This window comes from Oncorhynchus mykiss, chromosome 8 (assembly GCF_013265735.2).
Source record: "Oncorhynchus mykiss isolate Arlee chromosome 8, USDA_OmykA_1.1, whole genome shotgun sequence".
NCBI classification, from domain to species: Eukaryota; Metazoa; Chordata; class Actinopteri; order Salmoniformes; family Salmonidae; genus Oncorhynchus; species Oncorhynchus mykiss.
The window spans coordinates 81,061,860-81,081,794 of NC_048572.1; the positions used below are offsets into that span (position 1 = coordinate 81,061,860).

Below are 19,935 nucleotides of genomic sequence, written 5' to 3' on the forward strand. Positions count from 1 at the left end.
TCCTCTCTCTCTCCCTCCTGTCCTCTCTCTCTCTCTGCTGTCCTCTCTCTCTCTCTGCTGTCCTCTCTCTCTCTGCTATCCTCTCTCTCTCTGCTGTCCTCTCTCTCTCTCTGCTGTCCTCTCTCTCTCTCTGCTGTCCTCTCTCTCTCTGCTATCCTCTCTCTCTCTGCTGTCCTCTCTCTCTCTCTGCTGTCCTCTCTCTCTCTGCTATCCTCTCTCTCTCTGCTGTCCTCTCTCTCTGTGTGTCCAGGATGATGAGATAAACCAGCAGAGCCAGCTGGCTGAGAAGCTCAAGCAGCAGATGTTGGACCAGGAGGAGGTGAGTGCTGATTGGGCTGTTGTCATCTTGTTGTTACTGTAATTCTGGTTAAAGACTGTTGAACCTCAATCAAAGTAATCAAACTGTATGTTAGCTAAATGACCTTTCTATCTGTGTCATGGTCTCACTTTTCATTTGTGTGTGTGTGTGTGTGTGTGTGTGTGTGTGTGTGTGTGTGTGTGTGTGTGTGTGTGTGTGTGTGTGTGTGTGTGTGTGTGTGTGTGTGTGTGTGTGTGTGTGTGTGTGTGTGTGTGTGTGTGTGTGTGTGTGTGTAGCTGCTGGTGTCATCGCGACGCGACCATGACAACCTGCAGTCAGAGCTGAATCGCCTGCAGGCTGAGAACGAGGCTTCCAAGGATGAGGTGAAGGATAATAATATTGTTATTATTACTATAGTTATTTTTTTACATTTATTATTATTATTAAAGTTACTATTAATGTTGTTGTGGTGTAGGTGAAGGAGGTGCTGCAGGCCCTGGAGGAGCTGGCTGTTAACTACGACCAGAAGAGTCAGGAGGTGGAGCAGAAGACCACGGACTTTGAGATGCTCAGCGAAGAGCTCAACCAGAAATCAGTGAGACAATGTCCACTCCTCATGAAGAAAGCTGTCTATTCATATTGTAATACGTTTTAAGACCTGCATGTTGTTTTTTGTTATCTGTATAAGTCAGTCATACCTCTATTTTTGTCCATATTATATTAAAATATGAAAATGTTTTTCTCTGTCTGTTTCCAGAACGTCCTGACGTCCATTGACTCTGAGCTGCAGAAAGTGAAGGAGATGACCAACCACCAGAAGAAGAGGACCAGTGAGATGATGTCATCACTACTCAAAGACCTGGCAGAGATTGGCATCGCCGTGGGCAGCAACGACATCAAGGTAAACAGGAAATGACACGTCACCACATGACATTCCAAAAGATGGGTATTATTTTATAAGCATCTAAAGGAAATATGTAATATATGTTTCCCCTAAACCCAAATAAAATTATAACCTTGCTCTTCTTTCTTTCTACATCTGTCTCTCTCTCTTTTCTCCCTCCCTCCCCCTCCCACAGCAACACGAGGGCAGTGGTCTGATAGACGAGGAGTTCACGGTGGCTCGTCTGTACATCAGTAAGATGAAGTCGGAGGTGAAGACCATGGTGAAACGCTGTAGACAGCTGGAGAGCACCCAGTCAGAGAGCAACCAGAAGATGGACGAGAACGACCAGGAGCTGGCCGCCTGTCAGCTGAGGATACAACAGGTTAGCCTGCTACTTATCATACAGTAGTTAATGTCCAACACATTCTTAGGCTGGAGTTATACCACGCAACTTTCACACCATTTTTTGTTACCGTTGTAAGTGACAGAATTTCAAGCAACTTTGCTGATACATGAAGCAACTCAAACGCAACTAAAATGACATGCAACAGCCAATCAAATTGAAGCTGCTTTTGTTTTGTCATATCATTTCACATGGTTTGGGAACTCTAAACCCACCCAATGTCATCTACTGCATTAAATTGTGATTTTCACAAATGTAATTGTTTATCCAACCATTTAGTTATTGTATAAGGATCGATTTAGACAACATTCTGGCTGTACATTTTTGCTAGCGAGCCCAAATTAAATTGACAGCACTGTTTTATCAAGCTAGCTAGCTAGCAACCATCTAACCAAGCTAGCAGCAAACTAAGCTAGCTAGCTAGCAACCAAGCTAGCAACAAATTAAGCTAGCTAGCTAGCAACCAAGCTAGAAACAAATTAAGCTAGCTAGCTAGCAACCAAGCTAGCAACAAACTAAGCTAGCTAGCTAGCAACCAAGCTAGCAACAAATTAAGCTAGCTAGCTAGCAACCAAGCTAGCAACAAATTAAGCTAGCTAGCTAGCAACCAAGTTAGCAACAAATTAAGCTAGCTAGCTAGCAACCAAGCTAGCAACAAACTAAGCTAGCTAGCTAGTGGCGCAGTTCATGTTGAACAATTTCAGTTGACACTGTTTAAAGAGAGGCCTGAGTTCACTTCAGAAATGACATTTATTGGCTGCCAAACCATATACATAAACCTTTACTAGCTTTGATGACAATATTTATATATACAGCTCCCGTTTAGCAAATCTCTCTTCACGGTTCCCACAGCACTGGCAGTTGTACTGTTGACATGGCAACTGGGCACTGAGTTCTGACCCAAAGATATTTATAACTAACCCAAGATAGTTCATCTGTGTTGTTTTCAATGGAAGCAAATTAAGCACAATGGGCAACAAGGAGGAGGGCAGAGCCAGCTAGCGAGTTCTAACATGTATTTGCATATTTTCGAACACCTCTGTGAAGTGTGACAGTGCAACAACTCAATTCGCCCTTGCACTCCTATTAAAACAAATAAAAAACGGAGACTTTGGCGAAGGGCCACGTCTACAAAACTTAGTGCACCCTGTTCATAACTGAATGATGATGATTGTAGTTTTGGGAACAGAAAACTGCATTGAGATCGGGATTTTCTTCAATGAAAAAATCAGCAGAATGTGGGCTCGGTTTTATCTCTCTCCCACTGCTGGCCTTGGGGCTTCTTCTCATCACCATATTTAGTGGGTAGGGGAAATTCCAGCCAGATGTTTCAGATTATACATGCGGTAAAATAAACTCAGCATAAAAAGAAACGTCCTCACTGTCAACTGCGTTTATTTTCAGCAAACTTAACATGTGTAAATATTTGTATGAACATAACAAAATTCAACAACTGAGACATGAACTGAACAAGTTCCACAGACATGTGACTAACATAAATTGAATAATGTGTCCCTGACCAAAGGGGGGTTCGACTCAAAAGTAACAGTCAGTATCTGGTGTGGCCACCAGCTGCATTAAGTTCTGCAGTGCATCTCCCCCTCATGGACTGCACCAGATTTGCTAGTTCTTGCTGTGAGATGTTACCCCACTCTTCCACCAAGGCACCTGCAAGTTCCCAGACATTTCTGGGGGGAATGGCCCTAGCCCTAGCCCTCACCCTCCAAACCAACAGGTCCCAGACGTGCTCAATGGGATTGCGATCCGGGCTCTTCGCTGGCCATGGCAGAACACTGATATTCCTGTCTTGCAGGAAATCACACACAGAACGAGCAGTATGGCTGGTGGCATTGTCATGCTGGAGGGTCATGTCAGGATTAGCCTGCAGGAAGGGTACCACATGAGGGAGGAGGATGTCTTCCCTGTAACGCACAGTGTTGAGATTGCCTGCAATACAACAAGCTCAGTCCGATGATGCTCTGACACACCGCCCCAGACCATGACGGACCCTCTACCTCCAAATCGATCCCGCTCCAGAGTACAGGCCTCGGTGTAATGCTCATTCCTTCAACGATAAACACAAATCCGACCATCACCCCTGGTGAGAGAGACAAAACCACGACTCGTCAGTGAAGAGCACTTTTTGCCAGTCCTGTCTGGTCCAGCGACCGTGGGTTTGTGCCCACAGGTGACGATGTTGCCATTGATGTCTGGTGAGGACCTGCCTTACAACAGGCCTACAAGCCCTCAGTCCAGCCTCTCTCAGCCTATTGCGGACATTCTGAGCACTGATGGAGGGATTGTGCGTTCCTGGTGTAACTCGGGCAGTTGTTGTTGCCATTCTGTACCTGTCCGCAGGTGTGATGTTCGGACATACCGATCCTGTGTCCGTCCTGTCTCCCTGTAGCGCTGTCTTAGGCGTCTCACAGTACGGACATTGCAATTTATTGCCCTGGCCACATCTGCAGTCCTCATCCCTCCTTGCAGCATGCCTAAGGCACATCCACGCACCATGCGATTATGTTAGGTCAGTACCTATTCACAAAAAACACAGCCATTTTTCCAGGCAAAGAGAGGAGTCACAAAAAGCAGAAATAGAGATAAAATTAATCACTAACCTTTGATGATCTTCATCAGATGACACTCATAGGACTTCATGTTACACAATACATGTATGTTTTGTTCAATAAAGTTCATATTTATATCCAAAAATCTCAGTTTACATTGGCGCGTTGTAATGTTTTGCCTCCAAAACATCCAGTGAAAGTGCAGAGGGCCACGTCAATTTACAGAAATACTCATCATAAATGTTGATGAAAATACAACTGTTATGCATGGAATTAAATATATACTTGTCCTTAATGCAACCGCTGTGTCAGATTTCAAAAAAGCTTTACAGCGAAAGCACACCATGGAATAATCTGAGTACTGCGCTCAGAGACCAAAACAAGCCATACAGGTACCCGCCATGTTGTGGAGTCAACAAAAGTCAGAAATAGCATTATAAATATTCACTTACCTTTTGATCTTCATCAGAATGCACTCCCAGGAATCCCAGTTCCACAATAAATGTTAGTTTTGTTCGATAAAGTTCATCATTTATGTCGAAATACCAAATTTTTCTTCTCGCGTTTAGTACAGTAATCCAAATGCGCAGGCACTAGGTCCAGACAAAGTCAAAAAAGTTATTACAGTTCGTAGAAACATGTCAAACGATGTATATAATCAATCTTTAGGATGTTTTTATCATAAATCTTCAATAATGTTTCAACTGGAGAATTCCTTTGTCTTTAGAAATGAAAGGGAACGCAGCTAACTCTCACAAACCTCAGATTTCCCACTTCCTGGTTGGATTTTTTCTCAGGTTTTTGCCTGCCATATGAGTTCTGTTATACTCACAGATATCATTCAAACAGTTTTAGAAACTTCAGAGTGTTTTCTATCCATATATACTAATAATATGCGTATCCTAGCATCTGGGCCTGAGTAGCAGGCAGTTTACTCTGGGCACGCTTTTCATCGGACATGAAAATACTGCCCCCTACCCCAAAGAAGTTAACTACCATTCCACAGGTGCACGTTCATTAATTGTTTATGGTTCATTGAACATGCATGGGAAACAGTGTTTAAACCCTTTACAATTATTTTGATTTTTACTAATTATCTTTGAAAGACAGGGTCCTGAAAAAGGGGACGTTTCTTTTTTTGCTGAGTTTATCTGGCTCCTTGTTATATCTGTGTCCAAACCTTCGAATGGATCATGTGACAAAAGCATCCTCTTGCACCAAGTTGAAAAGATGAGTTGCTTATAGTTCACAGAGCAATCAAGAAGCAATTATGTTGCAGGTTGCGTCGTGTAACAACTCTCAGGCACCACAGGTACAACAGTGGCTACTCGTCATCATTATTCTGTTACTTCTCACCCACTGCCTCTTGAAATCCAACAATATTGTGCTAGTTACACAAATTGACAGTTAGACCTCCAAAAGAATCCAACAGATTTAATATAATATAGTAATGTGGTAATAATATATTAATATAGTAATAATATATAGTAATGTAATAATATAGTAATGTAGTAATATAATGTAGTAATAATATATTAATATAGTTCTAATATGTGGTAATATAGTAATGTAGTAACATAATAATGAAATGTAGTAATGTTGTAGTAATCTCCATCTCCCCCTGCAGCACGAGGCTAAGATCAAGTCTCTGACAGAGTACCTTCAGAACGTGGAGCAGAAGAAGAGACAGCTGGAGGAGAACGTTGACTCTCTGAACGAGGAACTGGTCAAGATCAGTGCCCAGGGTAACAAACCCCATCTCCTGTAACACACCCGAGCCGCTGTAACACACCCCCAGCCGCTGTAACACCCCATCCCCTCCAGCTGCTGTAACAGACACACCCAGCTGCTGTAACAGACACACCCAGCCTCTGTAACAGACACACCCAGCCTCTGTAACAGACACACCCAGCACATAATAGAATACATTCCTTATAAACGTCTCTAAAACGGATTCACAACAAATAGTGCCATCTAGTGACAAAGGTCAAATGTTTTTGCAGAGAAAGTCACAGCCATGGAGAAGGAGAACGAGATCCAATCTGCTAATGAGGTCAAGGTATGTCACCCTGTTCATACTATAGAACTGCCTACTATGATCATATGTTATGGTTTATATATATATATATATATATATATATATATATATATATATATATATATATATATATATATATATATATATATAGGGGAGACGCGGGATGACTAAGTATCATTGGTTGTATTTAAATTAGTTTGGAGCAGTCTGACTTTCCTTTCCGCCTTTCGTGGCGTCAGGAGCTGTTGTTGTTTCAGTTATCCAGATGATTGTTGACCTATTGACCTGTGTGTGGCATCCCCAGGAGGCTGTGGAGCAGCAGATCGCTGGTCACCGTGAGGCCCATCAGAAACAGATCAGCAGCCTGAGAGATGAACTGGACAGGAAGGAACACCTCATGACTGAACTGCAGGAGTAAGAGACACACACACACACACACACGCAGACACGCAGACACACGCACACACGCAGACACGCAGACACACACACAGACACACGCACACACACAGACACGTAGACACACACACACACAGACACGTAGACACACACAGACACGCAGACACAGACACACACACACAGACACACACACAGACACAGACACACACACACAGACACACACACACACACACACACACACACACACACACACACACACACACACACAGACACGTAGACACACACAGACACGCAGACACAGACACACACACACACAGACACGCAGACACACACAGACACACATACACAGACACAGACACACACACACACTATAAAGGGAATAGGGTGCCATAAGGAGATAACGGTGTTGTCCTACGCTGGGCTCACCGCGTTGTTGTTCTCCCCCAGTCTGAACCAGAAGATCATGCTGGAACAGGAGCGCCTCAGGGTGGAACACGACAAACTCAAGTCCACTGACCAGGAGAAGAGCCGGAAGCTGCACGAGCTCACGTACGTTACCTACACCTACAGACAGCATGTGATCGTTAAAGTACTGTGGCGTATGAACATTTGATTCTGTATTATTTAACCTTTATTTAACTAGGCAAGTCAGTTAAGAACAAATTCTTTTTTTCAATGACAGCTTACCGGGGAACGGTGGGTTAACTGCCTTGTTCAGGGGCAGAACGACAGATTTTTACCTTGTCAGCTCGGGGATTCGATCTCGCAACCTTTCGGTTACTGACCCAACGCTCTAACCACTAGGCTACCTGCCGCCCCATATACAATGATGTTGTTCACTAGGGCCCACCTAACATGCTTACTATAGAAGTGTCACTTCTGGTTAGCTTTGTTTAGCACTATGACCTGTCCAATATCACTATAGTCAAGCTGTGACTAATGGCTCTGTGTGCTGTGTTGTGCAGGGTGATGCAGGACAGGAGAGAGCAGGCCAGACAGGACCTGAAGGGACTGGAGGAGACTGTGGTGAGTAGATGTGTATAACTGCACCTGCTTTCTCCTTCCACTGCAGCCACACTCAGGCACATGAACGCGGATGAAATCCTAAATGACCTACTGTACATTGTCCGTTTTTGTCCATCCACAGCACAACTCAAATCAACTATTTTCAGACCATACGTAAAAAGATAAGACTGTTTGTGTGTTTTTTAATGGACAATCGCTTCCTTTTATATATCCAACAACGGATCGCTCCCATAGAAATAGCTTTAAACCTCTTCTCTCTCTTTGTCCCCGTTCCCAGGCCAAGGAGCTCCAGACCCTGCACAACCTGAGGAAGCTGTTTGTCCAGGACCTGGCTACCCGAGTGAAGAAGAGTGCTGAGATGGACTCTGATGACACAGGAGGCAGCGCAGCTCAGAAACAGAAGATCTCCTTTCTGGAGAACAACCTGGAGCAACTTACCAAGGTTCACAAACAGGTATGTACTCTGTACTGTACAAACAGGTATGTACTCTGTACTGTACAAACAGGTATGTACTCTGTACTGTACTGTACAGCAGGTATGCACTCTGTACTGTACTGTACAAACAGGTATGTACTCTGTACTGTACAAACAGGTATGTACTCTGTACTGTACAAACAGGTATGTACTCTGTACTGTACTGTACAAACAGGTATGTACTCTGTACTGTACAAACAGGTATGTACTCTGTACTGTACAAACAGGTATGTACTCTGTACTGTACTGTACAAACAGGTATGTACTCTGTACTGTACTGTACAAACAGGTATGTACTCTGTACTGTACAAACAGGTATGTACTCTGTACTGTACTGTACAACAGGTATGTACTCTGTACTGTACTGTACAAACAGGTATGTACTCTGTACTGTACAAACAGGTATGTACTCTGTACTGTACTGTACAACAGGTATGTACTCTGTACTGTACAAACAGGTATGTACTCTGAACTGTACAACAGGTATGTACTCCGTACTGTACAACAGGTATGTAATCAACTCGCCTATGAACCCAACAAACAGACCCAAATACACTGAAATCATACCGCTTCTTGTAACCTGGTCCCAGATCAACACCCCACCCCCCCATAGCCTGGTCCCAGATCAGCACCCCACCCCCCCATAGCCTGGAGTTGCTAGCACTAACATACTGGCAGTCAGGCTACGCTTCTAGTGCTTTTGGAGATCACTAACTTGTTGTGATCTCCCCCCTTCCTTTTATCAGCTGGTGCGTGATAATGCAGACCTGCGCTGTGAGCTTCCTAAACTGGAGAAGCGTCTGCGTGCTACGGCTGAGCGGGTCAAAGCCCTGGAGTCGGCGCTGAAGGAGGCCAAAGAGAACGCCGCACGCGACCGCAAACGCTATCAGCAGGAGGTGGACCGCATCAAAGAGGCCGTCAGGGCCAAGAACATGGCCAGGAGGGGCCACTCCGCTCAGATCGGTGAGGAGAGACACACACACACACCTCCCATAATGCAGTGCGTCTTTTAAAACAAATTGTTATTCAGTATATGAATGGATGCCGTTCCTCCCTCCACCCCCTCTACAGCCAAACCCATTCGTCCTGGCCAGCCCCCAGTGGCATCCCCCACCCACCCCAACGTGACCCGCATCGCAGGGGGTTTCTATCAGAACAGCCAGACCGTGGCCATCAGGGGAGGAGGAGGCGTCAAGCCAGACCAGAAGTGAGTGACTGAGACCACTGCCTCAATGAGGATAATATACTGTAGAATATGAGGAACAGCTGAGGTCAGGTCAGAGGTCAGGGTCTAGAGTAGAGACAGGTCACTGCCGGCATGATAGCCATAACACATAACAAAAGCAAAGCATGGGTTTGCTGTCTTACCTTATCCACAGACTGCTGAGGTCAGGTCAGAGGTCACCTTACCGGGTGAGGAAACATATGTCAGTTAGCAATTTGGGTGAACTACCCTTTTAATGGGCGAGGCTTGTGTGAGTGACAGCTAACCTGCTGCACAGAGCTTGGGAGTTTAGAAGGCTTTTGAAAGGATTTCCTAATAGTAAAGCTTTGAAGACAACTGCTGTGTGGTTGAAAGGCCTGGACTTTTCAGGAGGACACAGCAAGGATCCTGTAGTGATATGAGTCATGCTTGTTTTTTGCTAACCCGTGCTGATCACATTACCACATGTACATCACTCTAGGAAGATGCCAGTACGAATTTGTGTTAATAATCTCTTGGTAAAGTCCACTAATAGCCCTCTCTCCCTCTCCTACCTTCCCTCTCCTCCCCATCTTCCCTCTTCCCACCTTATCTTCTCACCTCCCCCCTCTATCTCTCCTCCACCTCCCCTCTCTTTCTCTTCTCCCCACGACATGTTCCTCTCCTCCTCTCGCCTCTGAAGCAGCTGAGGACAGGATGGGGCGTGATCACAGAAGAAGCAGAAGGATATCACCCTGACAACCTGTCATCCCATTACAGCCATTGGCTCCTTGCAGGGTATATATTAGAGTGAGGGAGGAGTTTTAATATAAATATATAAATATTCATTGCCTGTACAGATCCACCTACCCTCATGTTTCTTCTCTCTGAAACAAACATGAACTACAGAAATGAATTGAATATACAAAACAACACGACATCCACCAACCACAGAGTCTTGGTGTTATGAACGACATGTGACTTGAATGTGTAGCTTTGTTTCGTTGCACAGTTTGTTGTCATCTGTGTCTTAAGGTTTAGTCTGCACTGTGCCAAGTTGAATGTACTGTAACCAGGATTTCAGAAGAGGTGAGAGGAAAACATGAAAAGCGACTGGGGGGGGGGGAAAGAAAGAAAAAGATGATTGATAACACAGATGTTATTTCACTAATCTCTTGTACAACACATTTCCTTATTGTCCTCCTGGTTGTACAACACTTCTTTCTCTGAATAGATTTTACAAGCTTGTTAAAAGGTCTGAACCGAATAGATGGCCATCGAGCACTACTGTCCTGTCGTACAGGTGTGACATGGCACTGCTTCCTTACGAGGTGTTTGTATTTGAAATGCCAAGAGGTGGGACTACAGTGTGGATCTATTTCATGACAGAAAACCTGTGGCGGCCATTGTTTTTTAGAGTAAGGAAAATAAAGCGACATGCGGGTGAGGTGGCTACATTAAACGTATGAAGGAAAGAGGAGTCCGATCAGGAGCGCGCTGTCATGTCTGCTTCCCAAACGACACCCTTTCCCTTATATAGTGCACTTCTTTTCAACAGGACCAATAGGGCTCTGGTCAAAAGTAGTGCACTATATAAGGAATATGGTTATATTTGGGACACTACCAATACCTTATCACAGCCTATTTAGTCAATTTTAATGTGCTGTTTTTATCGGTTTTAAATGCCGGGTTGTTATTTATCTATCTGCACATAGGAGCACATGCATAGACTACTGGTCCACTGAGATAGATGGCACACACATGCTTGTCCTGTCCTAGCTAGGTCTTCTGATCCATTCATCACCTTTGCCCTGACCTCCTCTCTAAACAAACCAAGGATATTGGCTGGTTGCTGTTTTTCATTTTCTGTTTCTAGTATCTTATTGTTATCAAGGGGCTCCCATGTGGTGCCCTCCCTGTCATGTGAAGTGGATTAAACAAAGTTAATCAACTATGCTATTGGATACTGCTATATTTTATCCATCTATCTATTTTGTTTGAAACAATACTTTTCCCAGAGCCTTATATTGAGAATGAGACTTTTCCAAAAATATATATTTTTAAATGATCTGTATCTCTAATGCTACCAGTTACTACCCATAGAGTCAGCTCTATGGCTAACAGTTACTACCCATAGAGTCAGCTCTATGGCTAACAGTTACTACCCATAGAGTCAACTCTAATTCTAACAGTTACTACCCATGGAGTCAGCTCTAAGGCTAACAGTTACTACCCATAGAGTCAGCTCTAATTCTAACAGTTACTACCCATAGAGTCAACTCTAATTCTAACAGTTACTACCCATAGAGTCAGCTCTATGGCTAACAGTTACTACCCATAGAGTCAGCTCTAATTCTAACAGTTACTACCCATAGAGTCAGCTCTAAGGCTAACAGTTACTACCCATGGAGTCAGCTCTAAGGCTAACAGTTACTACCCATAGAGTCAGCTCTATGGCTAACAGTTACTACCCATAGAGTCAGCTCTAATGCTAACAGTTACTACCCATAGAGTCAGCTCAAATGCTAACAGTTACTACCCATAGCCAGCTCTAATGCTAACAGTTACTACCCATAGAGTCAGCTCTAATGCTAACAGTTACTACCCATAGAGTCAGCTCTAATGCTAACAGTTACTACCCATAGAGTCAGCTCTATGGCTAACAGTTACTACCCATGGAGTCAGCTCTAATTCTAACAGTTACTACCCATAGAGTCAGCTCTAATGCTAACAGTTACTACCCATGGAGTCAGCTCTAAGGCTAACAGTTACTACCCATAGAGTCAGCTCTATGGCTAACAGTTACTACCCATAGTGTCAGCTCTAATGCTAACAGTTACTACCCATGGAGTCAGCTCTAAGGCTAACAGTTACTACCCATAGAGTCAGCTCTATGGCTAACAGTTACTACCCATTGAGTCAGCTCTAATGCTAACAGTTACTACCCATAGAGTCAGCTCTAATGCTAACAGTTACTACCCATAGAGTCAGCTCTAATGCTAACAGTTACTACCCATAGAGTCAGCTCTACGGCTAACAGTTACTACCCATAGAGTCAGCTCTAATGCTAACAGTTACTACCCATAGAGTCAGCTCTAATGCTAACAGTTACTACCCATAGAGTCAGCTCTAATGCTAACAGTTACTACCCATAGAGTCAGCTCTAATGCTAACAGTTACTACCCATTGAGTCAGCTCTACGGCTAACAGTTACTACCCATAGAGTCAGCTCTAATGCTAACAGTTACTTACTACTTATCGGTAGATTTCTGTGGATTGCTGTACTGTATCTGTCTGTAAATTGGATCTGGATTGGTTGGTTGGGATGGCAGTGTTTGATTGGCCCACCTTTGCCACTGATCAGCCAGTCAGATGAGCGGGGCCTTGGGTTAGGAAGGAGAGAATAGGGTATCCAGTTTTATATTTCCCCCACTGATGGTAAAGGTTAGGATTCGGGGAAGGGAAGCTGATCCTAGATCTGTACCTAGGGAAAACGAGCAGGTGGGGAACATAGTTTGGTTTAGTCTGCTGGTAAACTAAGGCTTTGTGTGAAATACCAGCCTATTCCCTATTAGTGATTAATTCCCTATTCCCATTCCTTTCATACTCAGCCTATCCTAAAGAATATGGATTATTCATCAAATATCTAGTCAGGAGCCAAGGACTATACAGATAGATTTGACACTTCTTCTCTTGCATTTTTTTTAAATGTCTTCCCGAATCCCCTTATATATGAGAGTCAAATGTTTTCTCTTGATTTTATGTCCTGGTGTAAATTCTGAAACATTTGCAAAAACATTGCTGTGATTGTAGCTCAGCATGAATCAAACCAGCGACATCTTGTGAGTCCAATATGATTATACTGTATATCAACAATATATTGTTAGGCGTGACCAGGGTTTAATCTTTTTAATAGTCTTTAGCCATGACAAGGTGATGTTTTTTATGAAATGAACTTTTGTTGTCTTGGGAGGATTATACACACAAATTGATAGCACTTCAGAACTCTTCTCCACATACACCTTTAATGTAAACCTGACATTAGGTTCCCTTTTAAAACACTTCATACCTGTGGGAACTTATGAGGGGGAAGTGTAAAGCATTTTCAGAAGTCTGATAAATGTAACTTAAATGTATGCAACTTTGTTTACGTGATTGGCATAGTGGTCTATTTGCTGTTATTAGAGGCTAGTTTGGGAGAGGCTAGTTTGGGAGAGGTAGGTAGGCTATACCTATGACAGGACAATGCTTTCCGTCTATCACGTTTTCCTCTTTCTAACTTTTACAACAGTAAACACTTTGCAACGTGGTCTTCGAAGTGCTTCGTACCTTATCCTTACCTGCCCAGGGTTCTACTGATATGGATTTAATGGATATTAAATAGAAAAGTCTAGAACCAGAAGCACAGTAAACAGCCATTTGTCCATGGTAATTACCAACCAAATTAATTTGTTTGCATTGATTCTAAAGAAAAGCGTAGCCACTTTTATTACTGTGTAATAGTTACTCAACCATTTCTAATTTACAGATAAGGACAAAGGTACTGGATCATTCCTAGGGTTCTGTCCCAAATCGCATCCTATTTCCTATGTAGGGCACTACTTTGTACATAGGGAATAGGGTTCCATTTCGGACGGAACCATAGAGAACTGGGCCACAATCGCAGCGCTCTGATTGGAGGAGGAGGGGAGGTTAAAGGTTAATGATGATGTCACCTTTTTGGATTGACTGCATGTATGTGTGATTAAATCATTATGAGAAAAACATATCTGGCGTCATTCTCATTTTGTGCTCTTATTGTACAGATATTTTTTGGGCTGTTTCTGAGCTAATATCCTGCATTTTTTACATTTTAATATGGCTCAAGCATAATCATTTGGGTGGGCAACATGAAAGTTTGTGAGGGCAATGCTCTACCCTGCACCCCCATAGATGTTGGAAGAGATCTATTGAGGCTGATATTGACTAGTGTTCAAAAGTGATACAAATGAACTTTATCAGCATAAAACCTTTTTCCAATGTTGCATTACACCATATTTGTTATATTTCTCCCGCCACTGAGAATTATTAGTGATTATTGAAATCCCTTCTTGATGTGTATACCATGTCCTACCAACCATTTTGGAAGCCTCCATACTGCCTTACAAAGGCAAAACGCAGCAACTACATGTTCTTTTTCCTGCAAAATCTGACTTCAATCTAGACTCTAGACAGACAGCAATTTCTGATACTCCATGATATATTCTGATCAACTGGCTTGTTCTTGTGTCAGGAAACTAAATACCACATTAATCAGATAAAAATACCTGGCCATTACAACAGACCAAAGACATTTGACCAAATTCGTAGTTACTGCGTTTTGCATTTGTAGGGCAGCATACATTTCAGTTGTAATGGGGTGTATGTAACCTTGATAGAAGCAGTTTCAAAATGCACCTTTGCTCGCCGAAGGTGTTTGGAGCCCTTTTCCCTTGCGCCACAAGGTGGAGCCGGTTTACCAACACTCCTCCCTTAAAAATAGTTGCGGACTGTGTTGAGCGGTAGGAGGCTGACGAAACTGGCAGATAGGCAAAAGCGGGAGCGAGCGCAGGCGGGAACGTCAGGGAAAAGTGGAACAAGGCGGAGAAAGTGTGTAGTTAGTGCGGATACCTTGCTAGAAGTGTCGTAACTGATGACGGTGTAGTGTCCACAGGGAAGTCGTGGCGAAAAGATAAGACGAAAAGTTTATGGAATTATACCCTCTCCACAATTGCTTACTTTGACAAAACAAGGATTATTACAGCCTGAAGACAAGGTATGTCGAGTCTGACTGGTTGTCTTTCCCAGGAGAATGAAACATGTCTTATTTTCTGTTCTAGTTTGCTAACTAACTAGCGCGTCTTCCCACACATTGAGTTTTGCTTTCAGCGAGTAAAACGAGCCACTGGCCTTCTGAAAGAAGAAGCAACCTGTTCCGACTCGCTGATCCACGGAACGATAGATTCAGGTGGTTGGATATTACTTGTACCTGGCGTTAGGAGGAAACACCAAACCAGGTAGACTTCCTTATTTCGTGCCCTTAGAATGTGAAATAGAGAAATATTGTACGTTGTTACTCCTAATAACACCACACTAGCTACCTAACCTAGGGGGGAGAGGAGGCATACATATTCCAGGAAGCTGCTCAGTGGCTTCTTGGCTGAAAAACCGACGTTGCATTCCATTGAATTCTACGTCGGGCACAAATGAGTTACCTCACACGACCTCTACAAGCCATAATGTTGAATACAATTATATATTTTTCATACATTACCGGTTGTCGGTGCGGTTGGTCCTTTTTGGCGGTATGTCATGTGAGACAGTATACCCAAAGGAAAGTATCATTAAGGCAATTTTTCAAAGCACTGGTAGTGTTTTCAGATGTATATTACATTAAGCACGCACACAATATTAAAGTACATGCGGGAGATGCATGGTGCAGGGTTTACATGGTTCTGCGCGTGTTTCAGGTGATAGAAATGTGAACCCACTTCCCCGTAGAAAGGTTTTAAAATTCTACTTTTCTGTGGATCTATTGTCACATTCCAACCGAACAACAGCACAGACAACTGGTAAAGTACATTAAAATATCATTTTAATTAAACATTCTGGCATGCAGAGGTGAGAGGAAACTTTCCTGATTCAAATGCTAATTTCTGCTCGATGTTGAATTAAATGCAGTTCAAAATCAGGTGTCCGGGCAACTTCTTGGCATGTTCCTACATGAAGAAGTACCCATAACTAGTAAGACAACTGCAGCTTGTTAACAAAATAGTTTATTTGGTTTTATACACAATCGAATCGAGTTACATTACCTTCATTAAGAATTCATACCCCTTGACTTATTCCACATTTTGTGTTACAGCCTGAATTCAAAATGGATTAAATGACTTTTTTTCTCACCCATCGACACAAAATACCCCATAATGACAAAGTGGAAAAAGTTTATTTATTATTGAAAATTCAAAGCATCTAATTTACATAAGTAATCATATCCCTGGCCCTGAGTCAATACATGTTAGAATCACCTTTGTCAGTGATTACAGCTGTGAGTCATTCTGGGTAAGTCTCGAGCTTTGCACACCTGGATTGTACAATAATTGTCCATTTATTATTTTCAAAATTCTTCAAGCTCTGTCAATTTGGTTGTTGATCATTGCTAGACAACCATTTTAAAAGTCTTGCCACAGATTTAAGTCAAAACTGTAACTCGGCCACTCAGGAACATTCATTGTCTTCTTGGTATGCAGGTCCAGTGTAGATTTGGCCTTGTTCAGTCCTACTGAAAGGTGAATTCATCTCCCAGTGTCTGGTGGAAAGCACACTGAACAGAGTTTTCCTCAAGGATTGCTTAGCGCTATTCTGTTTCTATTTTTGTCCTGAAAAACACCCCAGTCCGATTACAAGCATACCAATAAGTTCTTCCTAAATATTTCCAAAACTAAAAGCATTGTATTTGGGACAAATCATTCACTGAACGTTAAACCTCAACTATGTCTCGTAATGAATCATGTGGAAATTGAGCAAGTTGAGATGACTAAACTGCTTGGCGTAACCCTGGATTGTAAACTGTCATGGTCAAAACATATTGATACAACAGTAGTTAAGATGGGGAGAAGTCTGTCCATTATAAAGTGCTGCTCTGCCTTCTTAACAGCACTGTCAACAAGGCAGGTCCTACAGGCCCTAGTTTCTACCTTCTTAACAGCACTGTCAACAAGGCAGGTCCTACAGGCCCTAGTTTAACAACACTATCAACAAGGTAGGTCCTACAGGCCCTGGTTTTGGTGCACCTGGACTACTGTTCAGTAGTGTGGTCAGGTGCCACAAAGAAGGATTTGTGAAAATTGCAGTTGGCTCAGAACAGGGCAGCACAGCTGGCCCTTAAAAGTACACGGAGAGCTAACGTTACTGACATGCATGTCAATCTCTCCTGGCTCAAAGTGGAAGAGAGATTGACTTCATCATTACTTGTTTTTGTAAGATGTGTTGACAAGCTGAATGTACCGCGCTGTGTGCTAGTAGTTTAAACAGACAGCTCGGACACCCCACAAGACAGAGTGAGAGGCAGGGAGGCAGACTATGGGAGGGACACAGTACTACATAGAGCCATGACTACATGGAACTCTTCCACATCAGGTAACTGATTCAAGCAGTAGAATCAGATTTAAAAAGCAGGTAAAAATACACCTTATGGAACAACAAGGTCTGTGAAGCGACACACAAAGGTACAGACACATGCATACGCACACATTGTGGTATTGTTGTATGGAGGTATTGAGCATGTTGTGGACGTGTGGTGGTGTAGGGACGTTATATGATGGACTCTTTTGATCTTTAGCTCATTCAGTACAAATATAGTTCACTGTTTTATCTGTTGTTTTATATGTAATGTGGATGCTTTGGTGTGTTTGGACCCCAGGAAGAGTAGCTACTGTCTTGGCAGGAACTAATGGGGATCCATGATAAATCCACATAACGCAGCCGCTACTATTCTAGAAAATATGAAGAGTGGTACTCAGTAATGTGTTTTATTGGATTTGACCCAAATCTGTGGTACTCAGTAATGTGTTTTATTGGATTTGACCCAAATCTGTGGTACTCAGTAATGTGTTTTATTGGATTTGACCCAAATCTGTGGTACTCAGTAATGTGTTTTATTGGATTTGACCCAAATCTGTGGTACTCAGTAATGTGTTTTATTGGATTTGACCCAAATCTGTGGTACTCAGTAATGTGTTTTATTGGATTTGACCCAAATCTGTGGTACTCAGTAATGTGTTTTATTGGATTTGACCCAAATCTGTGGTACTCAGTAATGGGTTTTATTGGATTTGACCCAAATCTGTGGTACTCAGTAATGTGTTTTATTGGATTTGACCCAAATCTGTGGTACTCAGTAATGTGTTTTATTGAATTTGACCCAAATCTGTGGTACTCAGTAATGTGTTTTATTGGATTTGACCCAAATCTGTGGTACTCAGTAATGTGTTTTATTGGATTTGACCCAAATCTGTGGTACTCAGTAATGTGTTTTATTGGATTTGACCCAAATCTGTGGTACTCAGTAATGTGTTTTATTGGATTTGACCCAAATCTGTGGTACTCAGTAATGTGTTTTATTGGATTTGACCCAAATCTGTGGTACTCAGTAATGTGTTTTATTGGATTTGACCCAAATCTGTGGTACTCAGTAATGTGTTTTATTGGATTTGACCCAAATCTGTGGTACTCAGTAATGTGTTTTATTGGATTTGACCCAAATCTGTGGTACTCAGTAATGTGTTTTATTGGATTTGACCCAAATCTGTGGTACTCAGTAATGTGTTTTATTGGATTTGACCCAAATCTGTGGTACTCAGTAATGTGTTTTATTGGATTTGACCCAAATCTGTGGTACTCAGTAATGTGTTTTATTGGATTTGACCCAAATCTGTGGTACTCAGTAATGTGTTTTATTGGATTTGACCCAAATCTGTGGTACTCAGTAATGTGTTTTATTGAATTTGACCCAAATCTGTGGTACTCAGTAATGTGTTTTATTGGATTTGACCCAAATCTGTGGTACTCAGTAATGTGTTTTATTGGATTTGACCCAAATCTGTGGTACTCAGTAATGTGTTTTATTGGATTTGACCCAAATCTGTGGTACTCAGTAATGTGTTTTATTGGATTTGACCCAAATCTGTGGTACTCAGTAATGTGTTTTATTGGATTTGACCCAAATCTGTGGTACTCAGTAATGTGTTTTATTGGATTTGACCCAAATCTGTGGTACTCAGTAATGTGTTTTATTGGATTTGACCCAAATCTGTGGTACTCAGTAATGTGTTTTATTGGATTTGACCCAAATCTGTGGTACTCAGTAATGTGTTTTATTGGATTTGACCCAAATCTGTGGTACTCAGTAATGTGTTTTATTGGATTTGACCCAAATCTGTGGTACTCAGTAATGTGTTTTATTGGATTTGACCCAAATCTGTGGTACTCAGTAATGTGTTTTATTGGATTTGACCCAAATCTGTGGTACTCAGTAATGTGTTTTATTGGATTTGACCCAAATCTGTGGTACTCAGTAATGTGTTTTATTGGATTTGACCCAAATCTGTGGTACTCAGTAATGTGTTTTATTGGATTTGACCCAAATCTGTGGTACTCAGTAATGTGTTTTATTGGATTTGACCCAAATCTGTGGTACTCAGTAATGTGTTTTATTGGATTTGACCCAAATCTGTGGTACTTAGTAATGTGTTTTATTGGATTTGACCCAAATCTGTGGTACTCAGTAATGTGTTTTATTGGATTTGACCCAAATCTGTGGTACTCAGTAATGTGTTTTATTGGATTTGACCCAAATCTGTGGTACTTAGTAATGTGTTTTATTGGATTTGACCCAAATCTAACACTTTGTATTCCAGACAAAAAGTGAATTTCTTTGTCATATTTTGTTGTTGTTGTTGTTGCAGTTTTACTTTAGTGCCTTGAGTTGAAAACAGGATGCATGTTTTGGAATATTTCTTATTCTGTTCACAAACTAGCCACCAAACTAATCACTGTAACCAAAAAACATTTGGAAAGTTTGAGGTGAGGGAGAAAGTGTGGCGGAACAAGTATTAGCGTTGTTAAGTATCTTGCTAACTGTATC

The 19,935-nt window shown here is 42.2% G+C and overlaps 2 protein-coding genes across 12 annotated transcripts in view; both read left to right on the forward strand.

The window, feature by feature from the left end:
* LOC110530752 (kinesin-1 heavy chain-like) overlaps positions 1-14,038 on the forward strand; it is a 38,797-nt gene extending 24,759 nt beyond the window's left edge. The window contains exons 12-25 of one of the 2 annotated variants that reach the window (XM_036986456.1): positions 251-319; positions 595-681; positions 774-893; positions 1,056-1,199; positions 1,378-1,566; positions 5,782-5,899; positions 6,158-6,213; positions 6,497-6,606; positions 7,036-7,137; positions 7,554-7,614; positions 7,892-8,068; positions 8,836-9,052; positions 9,161-9,296; positions 9,976-14,038. In XM_036986456.1, the coding sequence (XP_036842351.1) occupies positions 251-319; positions 595-681; positions 774-893; positions 1,056-1,199; positions 1,378-1,566; positions 5,782-5,899; positions 6,158-6,213; positions 6,497-6,606; positions 7,036-7,137; positions 7,554-7,614; positions 7,892-8,068; positions 8,836-9,052; positions 9,161-9,296; positions 9,976-9,982 (1,593 nt within the window). In that variant the 3' untranslated portion in view covers positions 9,983-14,038. The remainder of the gene's footprint in view (positions 1-250; positions 320-594; positions 682-773; positions 894-1,055; positions 1,200-1,377; positions 1,567-5,781; positions 5,900-6,157; positions 6,214-6,496; positions 6,607-7,035; positions 7,138-7,553; positions 7,615-7,891; positions 8,069-8,835; positions 9,053-9,160; positions 9,297-9,975) is intronic. The other variant, XM_036986457.1, reaches the window with a different exon arrangement.
* A 767-nt stretch (positions 14,039-14,805) lies between these two features.
* Positions 14,806-19,935, forward strand: part of LOC110530753 (rho GTPase-activating protein 12) — a 112,493-nt gene continuing 107,363 nt past the window's right edge. For 7 of the 10 annotated variants that reach the window (XM_036986458.1, XM_036986465.1, XM_036986464.1 and 4 more), the window contains exon 1: positions 14,806-15,066. The gene's annotated coding sequence lies outside the window, so the exon portion shown is untranslated. Of the gene's footprint in view, positions 15,067-15,167; positions 15,308-19,935 lie in introns of all 10 variants that reach the window. The other 3 variants (XM_036986460.1, XM_036986463.1, XM_036986461.1) reach the window with 2 other exon arrangements.